We start from the raw sequence: 27,967 nt of genomic DNA on the forward strand, positions 1-27,967 counted from the left end.
TTCTATAGTCAATATTTTTTTGACCTAGGTCATGGCTGATAAACTCTGTAAAAAGATCCACAAAACTGCTGAGAATGGGTGCAGTACCACATGGTTCCACATGATGGCACTTCAGCACTTTGGAATGTCAGGCAATCTGAAGGTGGATTGAACTCACAATTTATTCCCCAAAAGATAAAGATGTGGCTGATAAAAGGAAAACTATAATGATTTATATTCAAAGTACAATGAATTTTTGAATTTTTTGAGGGGGGATTTTAAGGAGATTGTGATGAAGCATGCTGTTTCACTTTGCAATTAATATTGTTGTTTCACTTTCTAATCAAAGTAAATTACACTATTTTTTAAAACTTAAAAGTAAGAATGAATTTTTGCTTATCCTACACATTATTTTCTTTATCTATACCTGCAAATCAGTACCATTTATTCAAGCTCTATTTTTATATTGGCTGAAATATAAAGTCAGTAAAAATGTAGATCTAAGAAGCTATTAAAGGTGTAATCAAGAAACACAAACAAATCGTACCGGTAGATGTGATGTTGTTTAATGACTTGGGAGGCAAATCTAGCTCTAGAATCATTTGAATCAGTAGCTGAACTTTCAGCATCACCCCACTGTGGACATGAAATATTAACAACCATACTTCACACCTACATGTAGATAGGGTCCTAATCTTTGCCCAGGGCAGCCTATATTGAGGTGCTTTTGAGTCATCACACCATCTAGTGAAGAAGACTGCAGATTTCTCATGAGGAGCAGGGTGGAACGGACGTGGAAAATGTATGTATTTCCTTTCTTCTTCAGTTAGTGTTTGCCTACCTTACATTCTAGGTGACCAAATGTTTAATAATGCAAGGAGGTCAGTAACATTGCACCTTCCAATATCATTTTGGACATTTTGATCTGATGCAGTTGAAATTTTTTAGCTTCCTTTCAAACAATTGAGCCAAACCCTTTAGGTTATATACTAGACAGTACTGTAGCAGTGTTTGTTATACACGAGAAGGTGTTTGCATTTCTTAATTATTCTTAGCCAGATATGTTTAAGACTTAATTAGATTGTTTTTTGCTGATAATGTAACTGTTATCTTACCAATTTTTCAAGCAGAAAATTTGTACAATTTGAGCCTTGATGGTATAGAGGGATTTCCAAATTGTCGAAAGCTTATGAATAACCTTCTTGGCCTTTTCTAATGGAGCTCTTGCATGTTGAATGTAGGTCAGATATGCTGGCAAAAAATATGGACCAATTATAAAAGTTGAAAGAAAATGCAGTTTCAGATCAATATATAGAAAAAATGCACTGCAAATGTCAATCAACTGCTGCTTTGTTGTCCAGAGGCGACTAACTTCCAATCATTGGTGCCCTGTGGACCTGAGCTGTTGTTTGTCAGGTGGGCGGAGCTACAGGTTAGTGTCACGGTAGCTCCGCCAACCAAGGCAGGTGTATGGGTCACTGCATTGCTGGCATGGTTCGGGGGTGGTACTTCCCAGATTTACACACTATAGTTTTCTATAAAAGAAAAGGCATAGCTTTGTTAGGTCCACACTTTTTTCTATGCTTTCTCTTGTTGCCACTGAAGTTTTTTCGAAATACTATATTTTTATGACCCATTGGAAGCAACCATTCCCCACTAGTAAGAGATAACACATTTTTGACATGATCCCTGACAGCTGTTGTAAAGCCCCCGTCACAAATCAGAAATTCAGCTCGGCCGACGTGTTGGCGAACTTCAAATTTGCATTTTCGGCCGAAGTACGGCCGACGTCCTGTCGATTACGCGGGATTCGGGCGATTTTTAAAAATCAAAGTTGATCCAAATATTGGCCTTTTACCAGGTTAGTCGATTATGACTTCGTCCATGTCCAAGAGATAGTACCATCTCATGGGGAATTTTTAGTTTTTAGTGTTCGACGGACGTACCCGAGATTTTCATTGGAAAATACGGTCGACGCTCGGGCGATTTTGAAATTCGGCGAGCTTCGGGCGATCTACAAATTCGGCCGACGCTCGCATGAATTGTGACGCCGTCTTAATGGATCCATTACTGCCAACTGAAGCATTTACTTCTGTACCTTTCTTTGCTTTGCTAATGACTCACTACATATGATACAATTTAGTTCAAACAAATCAATATTTACTTCATGAATTGGAGTGAAATCACCACAGCCATTCTTTTTGATATGATGTGGTGCGAATGGCAACAGGTGTAAAGGGAATAAGGCACCCCCTTAGAACTAGCTATAGTGGTACAACCCACGAGCAGTGTGCCGCTCCTTTTTACATAGGAAAGCTTTTTGATTGGGAGGCTTCTAGTCCCTGGTACATGTGTGGATGTTGTGTTGCGTTTCAGTGGTAAAAGCTGTGCCAGAGAAAGTGTTGATGATCAGAGAAAGCGTTGATGATCGTCTTGACTTCACTCACAGCAGAGGAGTTGTGACACTTTCGACTACACAGGTAAGAAGGATTTTGTTTATGGAACGGGAATCAAGTAGCTCAATTGCATTATGTTTATAATTGCCCGTTTGGCAAGAAAGGGTTTCACTTTACAATAGTGTAAGTGTCACCTGTTTGTTGACTCTAGTACGGACACAATATTCTTGCCGCACCTGTTACACCCTTTTTGATACAAGGTTTGAAATGGATACTTTTGAAACCCGTTGCCTTTTTAGCTGTGTTTAAGATGTAGCTCAAAGATTGGTAACATTACAATTTGTTCAGAAACTGAAATCTGGGTCAAAGATTTTTTATGCCACAGGTATCAGCTTGTTTAATGTTGCCAATTTGGAAATGGCTCAGGCTGTTTAGCACTGCTCTAGACTAAGCTATGTAATCATGGCTAGTCATGTATATTTCATTGGAAGCCTGGCAGCCTTAGCCGGGAATGGGTATCAATAATTGAAGAGAAGAGGGCAAAACTGGGCTCCCCTAAGACATAGTTTCTCGTAAAAGCTGACCTGCACGAAAATATTGGATAGCAAGAACCATGCCAGCAGCTTTCTATTGCTGTGACTGCCAAAGGGAGACCTCAGGTTTATGGCAAAGCTTATATGATTTTAAAAAGGATTTTTTTCTAAGATTGCTGACAATGGTAAACTTTATGATTCTGCATTAATTCTATGTTGTATGAAAATTTAAATCAAAGCCTTAAAACCTCATGTTCCCAGGAATTAATCAGTGCTCAGAAGCCAAGCAAATGTTAAGTATTGAAATACCCAATGAAATAAAATTTATGCCCTAATGAATTATCAAAACAGCAAACTGGGTGCTCTTGTGTTAGAAAATGATTTTTCCTTACTCATCTGTCCCAACGACTTTCATAGATTCATTTCGTCATGTAATAAAATTAATTGCTCTCTACTACTTTCCCCTTTTTACCTTTATCATCATCATGATCTACTGTATTTCATACTTTTAACAAGTTGGAGTGTACACAATATTAGCTTTAATAGCTTCCAGTATTCTCCATTGTACATCATACTGTTATTTTCCTTTGTACAATGCATATGTTGTGACTGAAATCTGATATAACATAATAGTCAATGTTCGGATTTAAATGGCAGGCAAGATTTGTTGTGGAAAGAACTCCAGATGTAAATTGTGCACATGTATCTGTGCTTTTATATGAACAGTGGCAATTACAAATTATACTGTAAGAGTCAATAGATTTATTTGTATAGTGTGATCCCATTGTTTAATCAGCTGGCCAAATAGGTCAATGTTTACCGAACTACTTTCACTAATGTGCATATAGTTAGAAGCAAATATTTACTTTAAGGGCACTTTCCTTTGCACTAAGAAATGATACCATTATGATTCAATTGCAGGTGTGGTTACATGAATATGCCATCTTTTTTGACATATTTAACTGAAAGCCAGTCTGAGAGTAAACATAACCTAAGATTTATCCATTCTGAATATTCATGATGATTATTATTGATTAGGTTAATTATTATCATGATATAGTACAGAAGGGAAAGGTAGTGTGAATGATTTCTCTTCTAAATTCTTCATGAATTGAATTATTAATAATCACAAAAATCACGCCCATACAAAATGCAGGGACTTTAAATTCTTTGCCTCTGTATTTGAATGAAAATTCTAACATGCTGAACTAATTGGCCCCTTAAGGATTGAAAACATTGTAGTTTTTTTTATTTCCAGAATTGTCAGAATTATGCAATTCAGGTGTTTGTAATTGGGCTGTCCCCAATTAAAAAAAAGGAGCAGTAAGACAGCACAAGAAATTGATGGGGGAATATCTGATCATTTTTAGATGACAGACCCTGATGAGGTATATGTAATGAAATCAGGCTGTGGGCTCTTGTAATACTCCTGTCACTTTGCCTTTCCAAGAATTGCTCTAAAAATGTGTCCATTTCAATCTCTTAAGTGCTGCCTGTTCTCAGAAATGTGTCCTAAAGCCAGTGAGCTGAGCTTGCTAACTCTATGTGTACCATAAAAGCAGGCAGAGCTATTATATCAAATCGAGTATAGCGGTTCAGAAATCCTTCCTGTTTGTTGGATAAAACTACCCGTCATTGTCAGTAGTTTCTTACTCATAATAGTCACATCAAACTGTGTTCTTTGATAGCAGCACTTCAATGCTCTAATTGCCTGAAACGTTGTAGTTTGCACAATACACTGACTTCCACTTGGCTCTCTTGTCCATCATCATTATTCTCCCTATCTATCCACTCAACTCGAGATTGGACATGAGTATCAGCAGACAATCTCCGCAATAAAGATGGTTCGTCTCCATTCTGCACAGCGGCGTGTTTATCTTCCCAGCTTTGTCGCACAAAAGCCGCCAATTACGCAGGATGGATCGAGCCCGGCGAAGCGTGCGTTAAATCTAATAGAGCCTTGAGTCCCGGAGGATTGCGGACATATTAAATGGGATCAGGGTTACGGCTGCTCCTGACCCGGCCGTCTAATCATGCAGCGACGTGACAATTTGCCGATTCAGGGGCAGGAAAGGGTGGGAGATGCCTGCATCGGTATTTGGGAAAAGAAAATATTTCAGATGGAAAATGTCTTTTTGTGAAATAAGACGTAACTGACACGCATTGACATGACAATTTGCCAATTTAGGGAAGGGAAGGGTTTTGGATGTGTGCATCGGTATTTGGGAAAGATGGGAGTCAGAAAATATTTCAGATGAAAAATGTATTTCAATCTGTGAAATAAGATGTAAGTTACATTGAAATAGCAATTTGCCATTTCAGGGGCAGGAAAGGGTGGGGGATGTGTGCATCAGTATTTGGGAAAGAAGGGAGTCAAAAAGTATTTCAGATGGAAAATGTCTTTCTGTGAAATAAGATTATGCTAGATCGTCAACACAAAGCGCTGTGTTTACATTAACATGTCCACATGCTATGAACAACTTTGTTTAATAGTCTGTGAAGTATCAGAAGAATAAACAGTTTTGGGTATTTTGGAAAGATTGGATTGAAAAAAAAGCATTTTGGATGGAAAAACCTTTGGTCAAAACAGAATGGTAACAAAAGACACGAAACAAAATAATCACATTTTTGCTGTGCGGCAAACAAATTTTGTTCACTCTATCAGGTCATTAAAGGAACAATCAGCAAATTAGTTCTGAAGAGAAACCGCTATATATAATGATAGTGAATTGCTGCTTATTCAAGTACCCGGCTCTGTCATCTTTTATAGGCCACCCTGCTCAAGTCTGATGGGGCAATAATTTGGCCTGAAATTGACAGCTAAAACCAGGACAGAATATGATTATCATAACTCCATTATATCAAAATTGGAATGCACATGAATGAATAGTGAAAGCGTACAGGATCAATAAAACAATTTAAAGGTCTTCTAAGTCGCTCAGGCTTGACAAGTGACAAGTGTTTCACTAGACTAACCATAACTTTTACATAATTCTTTGGCTTAGTTGTTTAATTCTGTGAAATCCAATGTCTTGAAATGTATCGATTTCATTTTCCCCCTTTACATTATCACAAAATCAATATATGCACATAAATCCATGATTGCTTCTTGACTAGATTTCTGTTATGACGTCTATCGGTTATGATGTCATCTTGTAGAGGTTGACTTTGCAGAACTGGGCGGCTGTGACTAGATTTGATCATGATGTATGGTATTGCTGACAACAGTACTTTTTTCAATCATCCCGGCTGAGATGTGCAATTGATCATGTAACTTTATCAGCACTGAATATTATTCATTTCTAAGTGTTCAATTCAAAATCTGCCTGCTGGGTGAATCTATTCATTTTATTTTCTTTGTCAATATTGTAATAATCATATTGAAATTAAGAAAAGAATTCTGTAATCAAGTACATGTAGATTTACATCTCAGATGAACGTTCATGCTAGATTTACATATCTTTGGCATTATTGAAGTCTAACTACGATTGTCATTTTACTGCAAAACATCTGGCTGAACTGCCAAGACTTCCATTCTTGATTTTAAGACTAATAAAGTCGAAACTGGTCTAATTCTGTCATTGTTCAAGAGCTACAAACAAGTTCCACATACGCCAAAAATAATTTCAAAAAAGTTCCACATAGTTACATCATATAAAGTTTGATGGGAGGAAAGTTGATGTTAAAATCTTTATGGACGACCATAATTACATCTTCCATTCCACCCACACACAGAAAAGCTTGGATGCACCATAGGGCCTTGTGCCTACCGCCATTTGTCAGGTGACATTAGCACTTACAGTCTCCTCCCACATATGGAGGTGTTAGTCTTGTAGGGAATACAAACGGCATGGTCTATGTGTAGTGATGATGCAAAATGTCTGCCACAATGGGCCAGAACATTCAGTGATAACAAATGGTTACTTCGCAGACAGGTTTTTCTTACATGTAGGTCTTGACAATAGCAACATGCTAGTTTGGCAACCATTGCTGTCTCATGTACATGTATGGATGTTTCAGTCGAACAAATGAATAGATAAACAGATATCTTGTTAATCTTCTGGTGTGAAACTGTGCATTGTGAAATTAAGTCCCAGCACTTATGTGTAAGCTTTCTGAGTACGTAGTCTGTAGTATGTGTAGACAGAGGGTTTCACATGAATGAGTTATGTCAGAATTTTTTTGCAAAAGTTTTGAAATATGATTTCTATGACATTGATGTACATACATATAAGCTTTAATAATCCTGAAAACATGAAGTTACTTTTTTTTACCATTTCTGTATTCAGAATGTCTTTATCCCCCCCCCACACATAGATTTAACATACATGCACAATTTTGCATGTGGCAGCCCAGTGTTCTCTTCTATCTGAAAGTTTATTTTCAATCTTAAGTGCCCAGGCAACAGAACTGATGTCGTCTCCTTAAGTGCCATGAGCCGATATGAAGCCTGGTTCCAAATGGCCCGACTCTGAGTAACCTGCATGGCCCCATAGTGGTCCACAACAGTAAAGGGCATTTATAGAGGTAAGATACTGTAGGTCACAGGTCAGGACGCTGCAGTTATGTATCCAATATGAAAACTGTTGAAAGGTTGCATGGGAAGAAAAATGGGGCAAGTGAATATTAAGACCCTGGAAGGGTTGAAATATTGATTTTTCAGAGTGTCAGGATGTACTGAAAAACAATTCGTTATAGTTTAAAGAATTATTAATGTTTCCAAAATGAAGAAATAGATCGCAATCACTGATCTATTACATGTAGCTTCCCAAAGGTTTCGTACCTGGTGGGAGGGAAAGAACACTGTCAAAGCTTGAAATACCACCTGCATATGCCGGTTAGTGCAGGTAAAATTAGAGCTGTGCAGGTATTTATGAAATTAAAGTAACCTGCACCTAATCTGTACTAGGAGCTGGGTATATCAGTGTGAATTTTGTTAACTCAGTACTTACAATACTTGAAATCATGTGTAAACATTAGCTTTCTTTCAATTGGCACTGTACACTCTAACAAAGCCAGAAAAAACATCAGATTCTCTGAAAAGGAAAAAACAAATTGGGGTGAAGATTAACTTTGTATAGTGTGAATAATTTGAAACTGGTGCAGGTATTGAAAATATTTCTGATTTTATATATTGCCAGATATATAGAAAATTAATGAAGAAATACACCATGATTCTACATATCAAGCAAAAGGCTCTCCAAACTTACCCAAACGCAGGCCTTAAAATCCACCCATCCATCCATTAGCAGCCATGCACAGGGGACAACCCTGGCGTTGTCAGTAATGAGGACAGCAACCTGTAGACTGAACAAATAAAGTTAATGGTGTGTGGGGGATGGTACATGTCAGTGAGTGATTACATCTTATGGTTGATTTTTGGGACGTGCCTGGCGTACACTCGTCAGCGGTTCAGTCGTTGATATGCATCGCGTTCAGACAAATTGCTCATTTTGCTGAAGATTGGATCGCACCACCGCTGTGATTCATGCTGCAATGTGTCGTTCCGTAGCTGCAACTTGCAAATTCTTGTGGGAAGCAATTTGCAATGACTCAAAATCATATTTCATATTTCTTCACATATGCAGCGGTAAATGGTGTTTTGATATACTTTTTTTTATGATTGAGACTGTGATTATTTTTTGTACCATTCAATTCATTTTCTGACTCAATGTTTTCAGAAACACAAAGATGTAAATTAGACTTTATTAGAATTGAGCAAATCAGTTTGATCCTGAAAGTAACATATAAGATCACTATATCGTAGTCTTACAAGAAACTCTATCATGTCATGGAGTCAAATTGATCATTTGTATCAGGTAAACTGTAATTCAGAATGAAAATGTCTGACAGAGTATCTAAATGCATTCAAATTTGTCTGGAAATTTTCATTATGTTCCTTGTAAATTAGATTCACCTTTGGTATTTTCTGCAACTACAATCCATTCTTTAAAGTCAGTTTTGTTTTTGTTATAACTTATATGCAAAACTGCAAGCAGTGAGATTATTTTTTCTAGTGATGAATAGTGTCTGAATGTTATACATCAAGCCACCTTTACATTCGCTTGGTCTTACAGTCACATTGTATCTTATTTGTTTTTTTACACAGATATTTGACAACTGTCATGACTAGGTAATTTTTATACTCTCTGTATATCACTGGCAAATATGTGTTATGTGCATGCCAGTGCCATCCATCTAGCCTCTTTTGCAGACCCTCTTGCTGTGGCTGGCTTTACATTTTTGGGGATTGCTGATTTGCGGTTTTGAACATGGGCCAGGTTCTCTTATGCTGGAGGCCTACATTGTAGGCGCAAAGAAACAATCTCCCACGGCATAAGAGAACAGGGCCCTTGTTGAAAATCGCAAATCAGCACTCTCCAAAAATATGAATGCCAGCCGGCCCTAGAAGGTCTGTGAAGGAGGCTACATTCAGGCATCCATCCAGTTTACTGAAATCTCATTTGCATGCTATGTTTATGATAATTACTAACAATAGCTCCCAATGGTACCAAAATCAGCACAACCAGGCTGAGCTTATTTCGTCCTACCATACAGTGATTTAGTGACAACTAAACTCATCTTGTATCATTTCTGTTCCCATGACGCCACAAAAAGTTCATGTCCTTGGTGCTGAAAGCTGTCATGTTCCTTGCCTTCCGATGCTTTTATTGAACACGTTTTTCTGTGGGGTCCAATTTCCTTACTTGTCTCACATACAAGATTATACACAGTGGGGTTGTGTATTGAAATTCAATACAGAACCTCCTGCACTACTTTAACATGTCTCCAGTGCTGATCTTATTTCCACACTCCACAGTTGTGTTGTAAAGTGTGCCTTGTTTATGATTCCTTCAACACATTAAGCAATCTTGTAAAGTTGTTAAAATCATTTCCAAATATTCTCACCCCTATTGAGTATGCAATGGCTTTTTTTTCAGATGCACACTGAATATTTGCCATCAGATATCCCATAGGTAAAAAGCTATGGAAGTCATCTCTGCTGGTTTGTGAGACTATGGTAGCTCCTTCAATCATTGATTTTGAAGTCTACCATTGGACAACAATGCTTCCCTTTTAAGAGGAAATATCTTAAAGGTCAAATAAAACCACCATTTTCATGGGGAACATTTCCTGTTGCCTTTCATATGTCTTGAGTCCCACAGACCAAAGCTTTAATCTTCTCAAGCCTGATATATGATGGTCACAGTCGCATACAAAATACACTGTAAATTTCCAAGGCAAGTCAGAGATTAAATCTGCGACAAGGCAGTGAAAATGTTTAATGCAGGCCGCTGTAAAATATGAATGGCTTTGGGGCCATTATTTTTCACATAACGCAGTGCTGGAATGACTGTTTCTATCACTCGGAAAAATCTAACAACTACAACAGGCTGTAACTGTGCCCTGCAGCGAGCACTGATCTGTAGCCTTCCGCACTCAATCTGTCATAATATCCGTAAAGCCACGTCAATATCGTCCGCACTGCACGCAATTTGTCGTCCCGGGTATATTGTACCTGCGGAGATGCACCATTTTGCACGGTGACGCAAACACGCATTATAGAAGCATCAAGACGGAAACAGCGTGTAATCCCAGTATGACAACATTATTTGATACATTCAACAAATTTTTCCCCATCCATTTCAAAAGCTGGAGATACTATCATTCCCAAAAGTCCTCCTCGCTTTGATGTATGTATTTCTCAGCTTGGGGGAGCAAAGTTGGGCACAGACAGATCAATTACACTGTTGCAATCTCTCTGCAGCCGTGGTTCTTGTCATCGGAGGTCACAGGTTGAGCAAGGGGTGATCCCAGGAGGAAGGAGTCATACATTCAGGTCACAGTAACCTTGACAGTGGGATATTGTGTGCTGTCTGCAGTGTTCCATACGCTGGTTTCCATATCATCTACAATACAGAATTTGAAAACACGACTTATGAAAGTTAAAGGAAGGAAAGAGGATTTTTGTTTAGGTTAGTCTCATGCTTCACTTCAATTGAGGATGAATACTTTACCTCTTTTTCACAATTATAGGTTCATGGCATTACTGATTTCTGGATGCTCAATTTGTGCGTACATGTACTAAATACTTATCACTCAAGCCCATTGTATCATAACAAAACCACCAAGGAAATGAAGGTAGTTCTATAGCTTATTAATTCTGTTAATAGGGCTACATTTTCTCCAGCAACTATCTAATGCTACCGTATACTATAAATATTGGTCCTGTCCATGGTGCTACAGTGCCCTCAGTAGCCTTCCAATGTTGCCTTATACCTACACACTGGCCCTGTCCTTGGTGCTACATTTCCTTCAGTAGCCTTCCAATGTTACCTTATACCTACACACTGGCCCTGTTCTTGGTGCTACATTTCCTTCAGTAGCCTTCTAATGCTACCTTATACCTACACACTGGCCCTGTCCTTGGTGCTACATTTCCTTCAGTAGCCTTCCAATGTTACCTTATATACCTACACACTGGCCCTGTTCATGGTGCTACATTTCCTTCAGTAGCGTTCCAATGCTACCTTATACCTACACACTGGCCCTGTCCTTGGTGCTACATTTCCTTCAGTAGCCTTCCAATGTTGCCTTATACCTACACACTGGCCCTGTCCTTGGTGCTACATTTCCTTCAGTAGCCTTCCAATGTTACCTTATACCTACACACTGGCCCTGTCCTTGGTGCTACATTTCCTTCAGTAGCCTTTCAATGCTACCTTATACCTACACACTGGCCCTGTCCAAAGTGCTATATTTCCTACAGTAGCCTTCCAATGCTACCTTATACCATACATGTTGGTCCTGTCCATGGTGCTATATTTCCTTTAGTAGCCTTTCAATGCTACCTAAGACCATAATGTTACCTACTGGCCCTGTCATTGGTGCTTAAGGTATGCTGAACAACTAACAAAGATAACAAAGAACTATGTGCCACCCTGAGCCCCAAACTGTGATTGTTCAATTCATCACAAGTATGACCTCAAGGAAAGAATTCCATTTCTCCGATATTCCATTACTTGTACAAATTCACTGGAGCAGTGTGGACTCAAAAGCATTTTCCGTAGCCTCAAGTTTGAGTGGTTTATGGAATAACCATTTGCGTAAGTGGTAGAACTAGAGACTCATTCACCCATTCATAAAAGGTCTCGAGTTGCTCACTGCTTTATTCACTCCAAACTTTTACCAGCCTACTGTTCTTGCACTATTGCATCACCACTGTAAAAGGTAGGCGTAGTCTTGAGAAGAATAACAATGAATGGCATTCAGTATTGGACCTAATCTGCAAGTTCATTTCTTTCTTGGCAGCCAGAGAAAACAGGAGAGTTGATTGATGCACTCCCACACTCAACGGAAAGCTTTTGATATTATCATCTTGACTACAGCTTCCTATTCAACAGTCATGGAATATTCCATCCAATTCGCTTGTATAGTAACTGTTGTAACCTTTAGTTCTATTAGAGAGAAAAATTAGGAGGCTTGGGAGTATTTTGAATAAACATGATCAGCTGCTGTGGTACACTTGAGATGATGGTATGCATTCTGACAGCGGATGACAAGCAAAGGAAATTGTACCTTGATGGTTGACTGTGAAACATTTGTATTGACATATACTTAAGCCTCCCTCGATAATGCTACTGTTGTTTTGTATGCGACTGGCAATTGGCAAGAACGTTTTCCAGCACAATCTCATTTCCATCTCTGCACCGCAGGAAGTATGGTACTTTATACCCCCTGTTAGTACTTTACCCGCATTTGTTCTGTCAAAACATATTATATACTGACATATCAATACCCATTTGTTAGATATGCTTGGAGCCATTGAGTACACCTTATCTAAGTCAAGGAAAAACATGTCAACTCTCTTCTTTCATTCCAGGATTTGTGAAGATAAACAAGTTTCGGATTTAACGTTGCAGTAAAGACGGGTTTAGATTTTTGGGAATGTCTGACTTTTGTTCATGGTTCTTAAACATAGGGATTAGAGTCCATTCCAAGTCACCGCGAGGGTTGTTATTGTCATAATTTAGAACTATTTTCAAGTTATTGTTATTATTTGTGTAAGAGATTTGATACTTTTGAAATATTTTGAATGTGATTTCAACTTTATAAATATTTCTTAAGTTTTCTACAACTTAAGAAATATTCATGATGTAGAATATGATATTTACAATGGTTTCTAAATAATGGTAACAGCATTCTACCATTATTTACAATTATTTACAATTTCTTACCATTTTCTACCATTATTTGTAACATCTCTATAAATAGGTCAGAGGGCTGGGAAGAAAGTAATTCACACATCCTTACGAAGTTTAGGGAAGAATGCTTTCCACAAAGGACGCAACAGTGTCCTGCAGTGAAGTCTAAAGATGTACAAAGGCAGACAGAAGGGCCAGATTAGCACCTACTTTTATGGGGGCAATCACCATTCTACCATTGTTAACCATTTTCTACCATTTTCTGTTAATATTTCTAAAAGTTAAATAATCACATAGATGTTTAGAAATTATTACAAATAAAGAGGTTTTTGTGCAGTTACTTTCAAAATATTTCTAAATTATCTAATCAAATTCAAATAAATTCATATTTTTGTATATGATCTTTTAGAAAAATTTAGAACTATTGTCAGTCAGATATTCTTTTATAAGAAATTTTTCAAAATGATTACAAATATTATTATAAAACCCTCGCGGTGACTCGGAATGGACTCTACCTCTGTTCCTCTTCAATTATTCATTTGGGCATCAAAACTAACTGATGTTACTTTAAAACTGTACTATACATACAATGTATATGGGTAGAAAAAAATTTAGGATTCTAGCCCTTGTGAATTAAGAGGTATAAACAACATAAATTATTTCCTAAATTGTGATTTGCATCCTATATTCTATTAACTTTGTAATTTTGCATTTCAATGTGCATTGTAAAAAAATGTATGTTTGATAATAAGGAAAAAAGAAGGAAATAATTGATGTCTCCATTTATTTGTATATCTTTTTCATAAATATCGCCACAATATTATGGCCTTTGAGATAGGCATGACACATGTGTATCCTAATTACAGTTATTAGGATTTAATTGGACCCTTAATTCCGCTATTCCTTCAGCCCTTATCTATCATCAGCATCCCTGCAGCAGGCATATTGTACACAATCAGCAGATTTTCAGGGCACAGAATCATCTCTAAATCCAGCACAGGATTTCTGCTAATTTGTGAAAATTTCATCTCTCATTAGGTAACAGCAGGGAGATTATGTTTTTTTGTCATTCAAATTCTTCCCAAGGGGAAGGAATAAATTTACATTACAACTTACTCTACGGTATGTACACATAGAGTGATCATGAAAATACTTTATGTACAATACAGAAAATAGCATGGAAAACTGTCTGAAATTTCCTACAAATTTGTCGAGAACAAACATCATGATATCATAATGTAGCACTGCCCTGGAAATAACATCTTTACAACTACTAATGTAAGTTTTATGGTACAGCGTAGCTTTAACACACCAGGTTAGCTCCAGTGACATTCAGGCCAACACCGGCTTCCGATAAAGGCATATTAGATGACAGATGAATCGCTGACTTTATTATCACTGATGCTACAGTAGCGAGCCTCCATCTCAGGCGTAGCTATGAAGGTATCATCTATCAAACATCAAGGACTTGATTATTCCTCCAGTAGGCGGCAATCTTCTGATGCAAGAAAAATGACTCTGTCTGTTTGTGTAACTCATAAGTGAGAGACTTCGTCCTGCAAAGGCGATGTGTCAGTATTATGCCTGTGTGAACGACTCCTGAGACTTAGTTTCAAAGGGTGCAGCTGTTGGAATCATCCGTCGTGCGGAATACGTGATGATATAGCATTTTTCCTAAAGGTTCTGATGACATATTACATCGTCTTCTGGGGTTATCTTGACGAGTAAGATGCTGAATATCGCTGGATGGTGACATTTGATCATAAGTCATATGTACGTGGAGGAAAACCTGGGAGTTCAATTTTTCCATAGTAATTGCCTGATCATAAGTATTCTCCATGCAGGGGTTTGCCTCTGGCTTGTTTTCAACGTCTTTTGCAATCATGAAAGCTAGCCAAACTGACAAAAAGGAAACCTGACAAGGTACAATGCCAAATAAAAACGGCTAAAAAGATGTCAAAAACTAGCCAGCGCCAAACCTCTGCTTGGAGAGTAGATCATCATAGTTACTGTAGTACATTTGGCACATCTAAGAATTTGATAGTTTTCCATTGGTTGGAGAATATGTTAGTTGCTTGTGTAGATGTGCTGTGAAATATGTTCAAGAACACAACGGTTTTATATTCTTTAGGCATTAGCATATTCGTATTAAGTTGAATTTTTGTTTTGATTTTGTCTGCCCTCCCTGTCACTGAGTTTGGTAAGATTTAAGAAATCATCTTACATGGCACGTATTATAACAGTACCTTCGAATTGGTAAAATCCAGAGTAGTACAATTTCTTTATAACTTTGCCTTTTTGCCTCCCCAATATCTTGCATTTTTAAAATCCTAAGAAGGCAAAAGAATAATCATTTAATTGATGTCTTGTCATAACGGTATTGATAATGGTACAAATCACCAAATTCTAAAAGAATCTCTGACGTTAAAATCTATTCGAAACGTTTCAGAGATCTTGTCATCATCCACTTCTTGGATAACAATTTGCTGACTGCTGTTTACAGTAATTCTTCTGCTACAGAGCTCCACTCCCCACTGAGAGATTTATGTATGCTGAGTGTTTACCATTTTGCAACAAACATATTACTTAGAGCTTTCAAATGATGTATCCCAATCTGAACCTCCCCCAGCACTCTACCATACTCTCGCACCCCTAATGAAACCATTCTCAGCTTGTTGCTTGTTGAATTGCCTCCCATTGGGCCATTCCAAACCGTCCCGTGTGTCATTTCTGTTCCAGGCGCACATTTTCATGCCAGTTTCCCTCCGCTTGAAACCTCTTTGACGTCAGTGCCACGCAGCGTTCCTCGCATGAAAATGTCACATCACTGGGGAAAGCTCCAAATAACAAGCCACGAAATGAGTCGGAAAAGAACAGGGTCAACACGGGCATTTGAAGTTAGCTTGGCTCCCCGTTATGCATAGATGGAACAGTCTGTTGGGTTTGCAATTCATGAGCGTTCAGCGTAGGAGTCTCCCAAACTCATGGCTGCATAACAGGTGCAGCACTCAGTTAATCATCCTCTTTTTGCTGACATAGATTTGTACTAAAACCTTGCACACAAGGCTTAACTGTTGTAACGTTTTCTTTTCTTTATGTAGACGTACTACAGAAACAGGATCAGAAGCTCGGAGATTCTCTTTCTTGCCGGTACCCAAGTGTGGCAGTGACGGGAAGCAATCATGGATTCGGAAGCAACCGAGATGGAGGAGAAGAAATACATCATAGAAAAGTCTCAGGTAGGCTGGCATTCATTCATTTTGAATTGGATGTTGAAAAAAATATTTGGTATAAATGTATCATTCATCAAGCTAACTAAAAGGGATGTTGCTTTTGAATAAAATAAGGAATTTCACGATTGATATTGTTTTGCAGTTTCTTATCACAAATGCCAAAAAACATCATCTACAGTGTATTGAATTCAATTCTAAATCAAAACACACAAAATATTATTTATCGTTTGTATTCAAAGTTATTAAATGCTACTTGTAATCTGTAACTCTGTTTTCCCCCCAAAAGAAACACAGCTAGAATTGTCCAATTTTTACTTCTATAATATTACCTTGGAAAGCGGGATTCAATTCAGATGAAGTTTGTTTATCAGGAGGACTTTACCAATGGGCATACTGGAGCATGGATTCCGAATTGCCTTAGTTTGTATATTGTACGCTTTTCTGCAAGACATAATAAGTGTGGTGAATTTTTTCATGTCCAGTAATATTCAATAATATTCCTCAAAATGCATCACGTTTAAAAGCAGGTACTGATTGCATAGCTGATAGCGCCCAAGCAGAAAATACCACTGGACAAAGCTCCATAATCTTGCATGCTTGAAAACATATGGAGCAAAGCACCCCAACATGAAATCAAATGTCTCTGCCTTTACTGATAAGTCTCTCATCTAACCAAACTTGATATCTAAAGCAAAAGGCAGATCACTCAAATTACTGGCTATTCAGAAGCTATAAGTTGCCGTCATTTGAACCAAGTGCTTTTATTGGCTGTACTTCAAAGATGGCTTTTCGTGTTAGCCACGAAATATGATGATTTTTCCATCAGTCAATAGTTCTAATGGCAGCTGTATGCTGTGGTGGCAGCCAGAGTGCTGAATTATTTATTTCGTTGGCCTTTAATGCGGTGGAAAATTCCACCAATTTGGTTAAGGATTAGCCCTTTCTCACACAATTTGAATGATAAATTAAATCACAGAAAGATTAACTTTAAAGACTTGGTTAGGATAAGTTCATTGTGTAGAAAGAATTGTTACGACTATTTTCATAGGTAATGCCTTTGCTGTATTTGTTTTACAATATCAGCTTGAAATAGTTTTACATCTCAACTTATTATCTTTAAGGAAACTATGAATTATGCGAAAAAAAAGTCTCATGTATTTTCACTGTGCAATATCGGAAAGCAAAGCATCTTATACTATACCATGATAAATATTTCACTTTTAGTCCTGATATGCCTGGCTTTAAGTATATTTCTGCCATTCTAGAATTTTGATGAGAGACTATTTAAGCCTCTTCAGAGAATTCATCCCCAAAAAAATGCAGTCTTTTTCAGATCATAAGATTTATTTCTTGACAGTTGTGCTTACTTGGATCACAAGAATGATGATACATAATGATTATGCCATACATGCTGGTATCAGCTTCTGTTGCCTTAAGGTCTGCGCTACCATTAAGGATATAAGAGGATCGTGAAACATCAAATGACGTCAATGTCGTGACCTCCAGATATGCTCCTGCATGGGTTTGAAAATATCTTCAACTTGCTATCTATGAGATAATGCTGCTGACATATTAGGCTTTCTCTGTAATCTCCTGATGGCTCATGGTTTACATTATGCAGTACTTATCTGTCATACTTTAACTAAGATCAATAACTATGGCTGCATACTGATCATTAAAGCATTGAAGATTCAATTTTTTGCTGTTACTGTCATTGTAACTAAGCGCTATCAATATTTGAAGTCGTTTGGTGAATCGATATCCTTAATAGTCAAAAGCAATCATGACTCCATCCCAATCTTATCAGTTTGGAATTTTATGTTGCTGGAATCTGGCAAAATTAGTTGCTGACTAACTCTTCGCATGCATTACTACATTTCTACCTATGCTTTAGAAATGAATAATAGCAATTATTCAAGAGCCAAATATGGACCAAAAATGATAGAAATAGAAAAAGCACATATTTCCCCAACAAGTGTAATAACCAGAAATGAATAAATGATCATTATCCATGCAGAATACATGAATGCATTCATCTTACACTCCCCCTTCCAAGATAATTTTTTTTCCGTACATGGTACTTGATCCAAAACAGACTTAAAAACGGAACTTTTCATACCTCAAAAACAGACTTGGGCCTAGGAGCTTCAGATGTGGCAGTTTGTCTTGTCGACCTCCATGCGGATGAAGCGAAATTTCTTGTTTTTTTTCTGGGAACAGACCAAAATCAATGCGTGCGCGGACGTCATCCATAAAAATTACTTGGTGCAGCCTTACTTGAAATACAGAGAAATCTCTCTAGCATCCAATGCTTTTACACTGCAAAGCTTTATGTAGAGCCTGCTGCAAAGATAGCAAAGTTGAAGTTGGAAGAAAACCCAGTTGTCAATGAGATAAATAATGAGTTTTTCTTTTCTTGACCGACTTTGACTCTGATTGTCTCCAAAGTGTGTATGCCTGAGCCTCAGTGTACAAGCCAGGCTAAGTCCACCCAGTACAGTAATGCCACACCCCTGCCCCAGCTTCCCCTGGCCTTCTTAGCCCCTGACATGACCCAGACAGCTACAACGTGACACCCTCTAAGGCTTGATACTTATTGATGTTGAAAGCATTGTCGCGAGGCTCCAGTGTTTTACAGGTGCGAGAGCAGTGTAAATTACAGGCTGTACATCCCCACCACTGCTGCCCCCTTTGATCCAATAGTACAGTGAGTGGGCATCTTTAATTAAATCAACTGTTTTCTTTCAACCACCAAAAGCAAAACTTGTACACCATGAAATTAGGGTATCATTGTTTGGGGTTCCTAAAGTACAGCTTATATTCAGATCTCTACATGACTTTTTGAACTGTGTGATATCAAGAAAATCTCATAATCACTTTCATCCAGTTGCATCTAGTACATTGTTTAGTGCCTTACTCAGTAGTCTCCATTTTTTATTGCATTTGAAAAATAGAAATATTGATGTGTAGAGGTCAACTTTTACCAGACACGGTAAATTTCAACAAGGCGATTCTACATTATTGAAGCAATTACTGACAACAATTTTGCAATCAAAGAAATTCGCATGAACATCTGCACATAAAAGGCCCGCAAATTGTCTCTTTCATTTCCTGCTGTATGAACCAAGCGACCCTCATCCAGCCTGTCCAATGAACTGTTAGCAGCGCTGCAATCCATCACAGGGACTACTTTACCTGATTAAGCCCAAATAATGCAGTTCCTGAATATGGATTTGTCAATCGAGCAGCCCAAATCCCTCCAGACGGTTTGGAGGCGTGTTTGTTTGATGTTGGAATTTGCGTCCTGATTCAATCAGCTCTGATCTAGCCAGGGTCTGATGATTCCAGGGAGGTACAGCAGAGTCTGGAAGCAATGCCATAGATCAAGTTCAATTTCTATAGCCTATAGGGAAAGTTGAATCGGAATTTTGCCCCCAAGTTGTTGACATTCTGTATTCTGATAATGGGCCATGAGGCATATTGAAAAGTCAGAGCTTATGGACATGACTATGTCTTAATTGCAAAATATTGATTTACAAATGGGCTGTGGGACATATAGCTAAAACATATATATACCAACAGTTTGTTAAAGTGACTCAGAACATTCTTTTGCCCTCTCCTATATGCTTGACATTTTGCTTGAGCTTCTACATTCTAATCTAACCACAAGGGAAATCTGCTTTCCTCGCAGTATCACCCTGTTGCGTACTATAATTACTTTGCCAACATCATACCTGCATGCCTAGTACATATTTTAAGCTTTGGGACTTGTCATCATTCTCTAGTGTCATGCCCTAACTCTACAAGTATTCGTTTGCAGGTGCAAAATGTGCAGAATTGAGGGCTGTTGAATCTTGCTGATTTTAATTCTGGTCAGTTTTCTTGGAAAGAACAGTTCTAGCTCCATCTGTAGCTGTGGGAAACCATTTTTTAAAGATCTGGATATGTCTATCCCACAAAAAATGGCTACCGAAAAGTTTAACTGCCTTTTCATGTGGTAACTGGAGGTCATGCTGCGTCCGTAGCCACAAGGAAATTACTCAGAACATGATATAAAGTACAGGCTGATTTTATTGACAGAAGAATCTGTAATTTTCAAGTAATTGCATCAGCTCAATGATTCATTACAAACCTGATAAAAGAGTTTTCACAATCAATGTATGCAATATCTAGAAGTGCAACTGTGCTACTTCCGTCATGCCTTTTTTGCCTGTATGATTTTATCAGGGACTTCACAATACAACGGGTCGAGGTATTTACGTCAAAAGTGGACGTCATGTCTGGTTTTCCAGACCAATGACGTACTTCTGGGTAGATGTGCTTCTGTATAAACTACATGTAGTGTGTAGAAATTATCTGTTTGAAGAGCTGTTGAACGTGTTCAAGGGTGAGGTTGATATGCTGATGCTCATATACAGGTGATGATGATTCAGATAACGTAACAGAAAAATGTTCCAATCAGCTCTTGTTGCTGAAATTGAAATTGCATGAAACTTTCAATTTTTAGGCTTTGGGTGGGACTGCGTAGGACTAGAAGACTGATATGTAACTTGAATACAAAATAGAATTGATGGATGTAATAATTGTAGCCTTGTCTGGCCTCAGAAGAATATTTGTAACAACTTTAACTGGAATCAAAAGGCAATAAATTACAAATGTTGGAATGATAGTTAATTTACACAGATAACATTCATACAGAAGTGTTGATAATCAGTTATTTTAATTTGTTTTGTGTTAAATGTTCTTAAGGATAACATTAGATCCAATGGCATGTAATTCCCTTGATGTTACTTGGGACTCTGCCAGGTATAAAACACAATTTCTCTGAAAAACATTCACTATTTAATCTTGTATCCAATGTACAGGCTCCATATCCATTCTGTGCTATTCTAGTCACAGATAAGGTCACAGAAGGCTCCCTGTCGTCTCCCAGGCTAACTTGGGTCAACTCACACACAGAAAACACTGCATTATTCTCACAAAGGAAATTGCTTTGGTGCATATACCTGTAGGAACTGTAGGGAGAATTGTCTAAGGTGTTTCGAATGTTGAGTTTGGTGGTGGCAGTGTGCATTATCTTGCTGTTGTTACATGAATGTCTTTGGGGGTCTGACTATATGCAACCTTTTCCATTTCAACCTCTAAGATGTCAATGTACTAAAAGCAAAAAGTTTGCACTGCATAGATCACATGTGGCAGACAAGTCAATAGGCCTGAATATTCTTCACAGAAAAGCCATCAGAAAGCTCTTTGACATTGCTATTTTGATCTTATCCTTTTATTCAGAGCTGCCTAAAATGTTGCTACTAGAAGTAATACCAGGGTAGCTTCAATGATGTATATTGTGTAATTGGCTCTCCAATTCCATCTCTAAACCAGCTCTGAGTGAGTTCAGCAGTAGTAATTTTGTAGGGCATGTCTGGTCGCTCTAATGCAAGTACTTTATGTCAGAATGTAATGGTTGCCATCTAAATGTACAAGACACCCACTTTAGACAATCACATCAGAAGCCAACAAAGTAAGAGATCAGCGGAGGCAGGCGATACTGAAATTTGGCGGTAATGAAATTGTCTGGGCCTTGCCTGTGTCCATTTGTCGTAGTTAGAGCTTGTATGAATGGTACTGCATGCATGGTGCAGGAAGTAGAAAAAGACGTTCTTGTGGTAAATTGTGATGTTAAAAATGACGACACAGCTTTCATAGCTATCAATTCTCTCCAATGACTATCATTTGATCCATTTTGTTTCCCATATTTCAATGCTGAAAATGGCTAAGAGAACTGGTTGGGTCTTACACAGAAATAAATCTGTGCATTTGTTACTTTTTTATGCAATTGTCTATGCCTGGTGGTTTCAAAAGTATGCCTTTATTCCAGAATCTATATGTGTTACATGTACAACGTTTAAAATTGACTTTGACCTACAGACAGAAACATCATTTCTTTGGTCTGAGGTAAGCATTTCTTTTACCGCTGTTGACCCCAGTGCCATAGTAATGCCTGGATGAAGAAATGAGAATTTCTAATCCTTGCAGTGTAATGTCAAGAGTGGTGTCAATTGAAAGCCTCAAAGTGTATGCTGTCCTTATATTACTATCATCTATTTCTTAAGGATGCGATCCCAAACGTGACTCCTGATCCTTACAGCGTGTTAATCTATGAGAAACGTTGGTGGAATAAATCTCTTGTTTGTGTAAAAAAGAGACAAAGATTATTCTGTTCCTGCATGGAGTAGCATCAATAGACTCTAGTCTAACATGTACGTGTTGCAGAAAAATCTATGTAAGCACAAATGTAACATTAAAACTTTTTTCCAGTCCCCAGGCAAGTTTGCTAGCTATTGTGGCACACTAATTGTCCAATTCAAACCTTCAGGCACCTACACCCGACAGCCCAGCACTCTCTCAGTTTAATTGAAAAGAAGGTCTCTAAGTGCCCAAATGCCCTTAATAATTTGGCAACTGTGCACCAAGGAAGACCCAAAGCACCTGGCATTTCGAAACATTCTGCGGAACCAGTATGTTGCTAGATCAAGTTTTCTTTACCAAGCCTTGGGGAGTTGAACCCTGGAAATCCCCAGTACAAGTTATCCATCACCTTGTCATCCTGCCAGTGTGCATTACCTGATGGGAGATGGTTGGTGCTTGGCTTTCCTGCAACCAGACGAGGTTAATACAGTCATAGCACACACTTCCAGCCATGTGATATTGATCTACCCCAGAATTTGCTCATCCCTCTAGGTTCCTGTCAGGTTTAATTCCCATCAACAGTAGCTAAATTGCACCACATGGAGTATGGTAGAAAGTTTGGAACTTCCTGAAAAAGTGCCCTGCGTCATTACAGAACAGTGGGCTCAACTACTACATCTATCTCACAACTCAGCCTCAGGGCTGCAATCAATATAGCCAGTCGTACATTGTTGCCTTTTTCTGTACTCCATCAACAACAACATGTTATTATAATGCATTTTGGAAAGTTTGTGACCTTCCATGTGGTCCTGTAATGCATTGTCTCTGTCAGAAGCCCTGTGTTTGATTGAGTAGAGGTCTGATAGAGGTAAATGAGTGTTATGGATGGAAGCATCTGGGTTTGAATTTTTTTTACTTGGTAGTCTCAAGAGCAGATTTAGATACCCAGGATCTGAAAATTCCAAAGAAGCTATATTCTAAGGCTTGATTTTGACAGCAAGCATAATGTTAACTTCAGTAGAGTCATCACATATATTTGCACAAAATACAGGACAGTAAAATGTATTTTTTTCTCCAACTGTTTCTTTCCTCACTTTCCATTCAACAGCCATGTCTTGATACAAAAATATAACTCAACAGGCCTGTGTTGTAAATGTAACACATTGTCTGTAGTTAAGATAGGAAAGTAGTCCTCTGTGTAATTTGCTGATATCAGCAAGATAATATTCTGTGTTGAAGTTGTCATACATAGCCTGAAGCATTCATTGACCTAAATCTCCTTTATCTTTCTCATTGCAAAATATGCCACTTTCCTTCTCATAAGAGCAGCACTTGAGCTAGGAAAATGATATAAAGAGATAAAAGAGTACCTCTGTACATCATGATCAGCCATGTGTCATCTTTTCTTATGCAGTGAGTTAGCACCTAACAATTATGTATCACACACAAGTAGTTATATGGTGACATACTCGTACATCTAGGAATCAAATTATGTGAATTTATATGTTTATAAGTCTTCATTTATGAGGGACCTCAATTTCTGACATGATGAATGTACAGTAATAGACTTGGTGAAACATAGGTATATCATACAAAATTTTCCAATAATGCAGTGACCAGTATACCAATAACTCATTTTGCTCTTAACCTTTTACCATGCTCTTATAGGCAGTATATATTCTGAAGCTATTCATGGGTATGCAAATCATATTTTGAAATGAGGTATTCCCTGGTACTGAAATGTCAGCTGTTATAAAGGATTTGTGTGGGAACTGGTATTCTTCATATTTTCTCACCAAAGGTTAAATGTTCCTATGAGGCAAACAGCTTATATAGATAGCACAGGTAAACTGTTAAAGGGGAATGTTTGAAAAGTAGGGTGTTTATAGGAATAGTTTATGACTATTCTTCAAATAAACATAGCTTTTAGCAAAGAAAAAACACAGGAGAACGTAAGGATCTGTTTGATTACAGTCAGTGTGCCCCATGGTTTTACAGTAGTGCTACCCTAATGCAGGGAGTGCCTTTGGGCTTAGCTCTACATTAGAGCATGTCATAAAGTACCACGCACCATCTGGTTGAATTAATGCAAGTCTTCCCTTTATTACATCTCAGAGAAACCAAGCACATTAATGAGCACAAGGGGGTGTCAATATCCCCTCACGGCTTCATCACCTCGCACATTTACATGCAGCTGAAATGTCTGTCCTTGGTGCTGAAAATACAGATATTGTAAAAATCAAAACTTTGGTGAAAGATATTATCTAACCATGGTACTTGACAAGATTATCAATATTTCTTGTTGAAGAAATGATGTATATGGTTGCTTTTATGGTTATTCTGCTTGAGCTGAATAAATGATGTATATCTGATGACAGGATGGTGATTTGTGTTGGACCATGAATAAGTTATGGCTTAAAGAAAGATATTACGATGTGATGAAAGATGCTTTTGTAACACCTTGAGATATCCAAAATCAATTTTTGCCATAGCAGAATCTTATTGCAAATAGTTTTGAAAAATTGATGTGTAGGCAGTTTGTTGTATCACACTTTTCCTCTGCCCCCTTTCAGGTAGCATTTCAAACAGTGTCAAAATACTCATTTTGTTGCTAGGTTTCTTTAGTAAGAAAGGCAAATGTCTTGACAATTTGTACAGATTATTGCAGGATTTTACAATCAGAGACCTTTCAGAAATCAATATCAACCCAAACTCTTTCTTTACACAATTTGTAGGGAATCATATGAAGACATGTTAGAAAGGTTACGCAAACCTAGATGGTGAACAGGTTCAATATGGTGATATTTGCACAGGAAATGAGAGGTGGCAACAGCCCAAATGTTTGGACAGAAGTGCTTACAGAGTGGGTGGAGGTAATCCTGTGAGAGTATAATGGAACAGATGTGTTCTTGAGTGCTTTTCAGACATGAACAGTGATACACAGAATGAGAAGAATTGTGAGGAGAAAAGTTTTCCATGCAATCTTTTCGGTTAACAGTTCATCAATTGCTAAACTGGGACTTGAACCCTGAACCTCAGGTTACAGCTTTAGAAGCTTAGATTCACGCTCACAGGACCTCTCAGAACTGTTAAAGCTTGAACATGTATGCTCCTCACCAACATATACCTAAGACAGTATACTGTTAATGCATTTAAGTTCGCATGGTTTTTATTTTGCAAGGCAAAAATGGAGTGTTTGCGGTGGTTTTTGGGTCGCGGCAGCGCTAGTCACGTATTGCTACTGTATTGGGCAAAAATATAAAAAACATAAAACCACCGTGCACATTTCTGCATTCTTAGTAATGCTCATAGTGACAAATGCATTAGCAAATGTTCCATATCGGATATAAACCCTCATTTCACACCAATCTCCTAATCTGCCTGCAGGATCTGATGGGTAGCCCACGGGGCTTTTAGCACTTTCCTGTTATGCATGCACAGCTCACATTATCAGTTGGATCTTGGAGGCTATATTGTTCATATGTTCCCAGGCTGATCAAAGTTAAAAGCAGATTGATAGGATTTATGCAAAGGAAGGAAGAATGAAATACAAGCATGATGAAACTAATCTCCAAGCAGATCTACACGGGGCGCTAAAATCGTATATGCTAGCCAGAGAAGGTCCAGTCAGCCAGATAAGCTCCAGTCAGCCCCTACATTCTGCTTGGAGATTATGATGAAACAGTGTAAAGAAATCTATATGTTGGTTGGTTTTCTATGCTATTGAATAGAACTTATAATTTTATGTAGCCTTTTTCTGCCACTGTGGGGATAAGAAAATGAACATCTGTAATTGATCCCACAATATTTCATGTACATCAAATTCCACCTATGAGCCTAATTATCCAGAAAACCGTCAGCAATATAGATCTCCCTAGACGTAGGTACTTCATGTTGTGCATATTATGTTTCTGATGTTTCAATTTACCTAAGATGCACTTCCCCCTTGAAATAACATTACATATATGTGGGTCAATGCAGTTGGTTGGCCCTACTAGGACAGCATTGTCAAGTAAGGACCTTTATCCAATCTGCTGATTACTCCGCTACATTAGCTGAATAGCTTACAGTGTGTTGATGTAATAAAGGGCATGAGAGGTACTCAGATTAGATTAAACTTCTTGTCCTAGCTCAGTTCACAGTACTCAAGACAATAGTATTTCAAATGGAAGATCCATACATGTTGTCTATTGAGTCAAAATAACAATAGGAATAAGAACTTCATATGTCATTCATAATTCAAAAGAGCCTAGTGAAAGTATACAACATGGGATTTATGTAATCCCTTGCAGCTTTAAAGCCCCCTATTCCCACTTTCATAGTGCATTTATTTCAACTTTCATGCCAACAAATCACAGGAAAAATCACGCAAGCAGCAGAACTAACTACAGAATCTGTATTCATGAGAGATTTTTACTATCTGAGATATATGATCCTGATATTGTTATTAGAAAACAGGAGCAGCCTCGTGACAGTAACAGAATGTATCATTGACAGCTCAATACGTAAAGGCTTAATACAACATATTCATAAACACAGCCCTGTATCATCCTACGCTATGCTTAGTCACATGTAGCGTTACACTACCAAGACCCAGTTTTCTAGTGCTGAACATAATTGTACAATTCAATTGATCACAAACAATTCCTTCATATCTACCTAGAAACGTAACAGAAGAAGGCTGTTACAACCTGGTAGCAATTTTGTTACAGAAATGAAAGGAAAATTGCTCTCGGAAATTCCTGCTACACTGATGAGGTGGAGGCTCAGTGGATTACAAATGTCATTGTTGTGGATTTAATGAGCTGTAACGTTGCAGTATGTAGCAGGCCATCCAATTTACTGTCTGGATTGGGCAGTTATCATTTATGGGCATGGAATGTAATGGGTCAAGACAAAATCATTTTGGGTTGTTTCATTCTAGAAGTTTGTAGGGGTCAGTAAAGAAGTGAAAATTAGTGTATGTGTGTGTGTGTGTGTGTGTGTGTGTGTGTGTGTGTGTGCATGTGTGTGTGTGAGTGTGTGTGTGTATGTGTGTGTGACTGTGTGTGTGTGTGTGTGTGTGTGTGTGTGTGTGTGTGTCTGTGTGTGTGAATAGTTAAGTGTGTCAGAATTCAAAAACGAAAGGCAGTTATAGAAATTCAAAAACAATACCAATTTAGCTCTAACTTGACCTGATTCATATAACAAAGATTTCAATTTGCTGTGAGCAAATTGCCCTTGTTCTGATTGTCTGGTATTGATAAGGTCTAGAAAGATTGAGTTGGGGTAAACTTGGCACGTACATGAGAGCAATAAAAGTATAGTTTTCACACAGTGCAACCTGGTTGATACTTTTTAATTGACATGATGACCTTTTCCTAAAAGTAGATCAATAAAGTTGGATTGCCATTAGATTTGTTGCATAAAGTTTGATTGCATGCAGCTACTTGCCA

The 27,967-nt window shown here is 38.0% G+C and overlaps 1 protein-coding gene across 5 annotated transcripts in view; it reads left to right on the forward strand.

The window, feature by feature from the left end:
* The first annotated feature begins 545 nt into the window (after positions 1-545).
* LOC136446753 (putative sodium-coupled neutral amino acid transporter 11) overlaps positions 546-27,967 on the forward strand; it is a 43,720-nt gene continuing 16,298 nt past the window's right edge. The window contains exons 1-3 of one of the 5 annotated variants that reach the window (XM_066445294.1): positions 546-781; positions 2,356-2,459; positions 16,215-16,352. In XM_066445294.1, coding sequence (XP_066301391.1) covers positions 16,296-16,352 — 57 coding nt within the window. In that variant the 5' untranslated portion in view covers positions 546-781; positions 2,356-2,459; positions 16,215-16,295. Of the gene's footprint in view, positions 782-2,083; positions 2,460-15,910; positions 16,113-16,214; positions 16,353-27,967 lie in introns of those variants that run through there. The other 4 variants (XM_066445295.1, XM_066445298.1, XM_066445297.1 and 1 more) reach the window with 4 other exon arrangements.

The sequence above is a fragment of the Branchiostoma lanceolatum genome, chromosome 13 (assembly GCF_035083965.1).
Source record: "Branchiostoma lanceolatum isolate klBraLanc5 chromosome 13, klBraLanc5.hap2, whole genome shotgun sequence".
Lineage (NCBI taxonomy): Eukaryota > Metazoa > Chordata > Leptocardii > Amphioxiformes > Branchiostomatidae > Branchiostoma > Branchiostoma lanceolatum.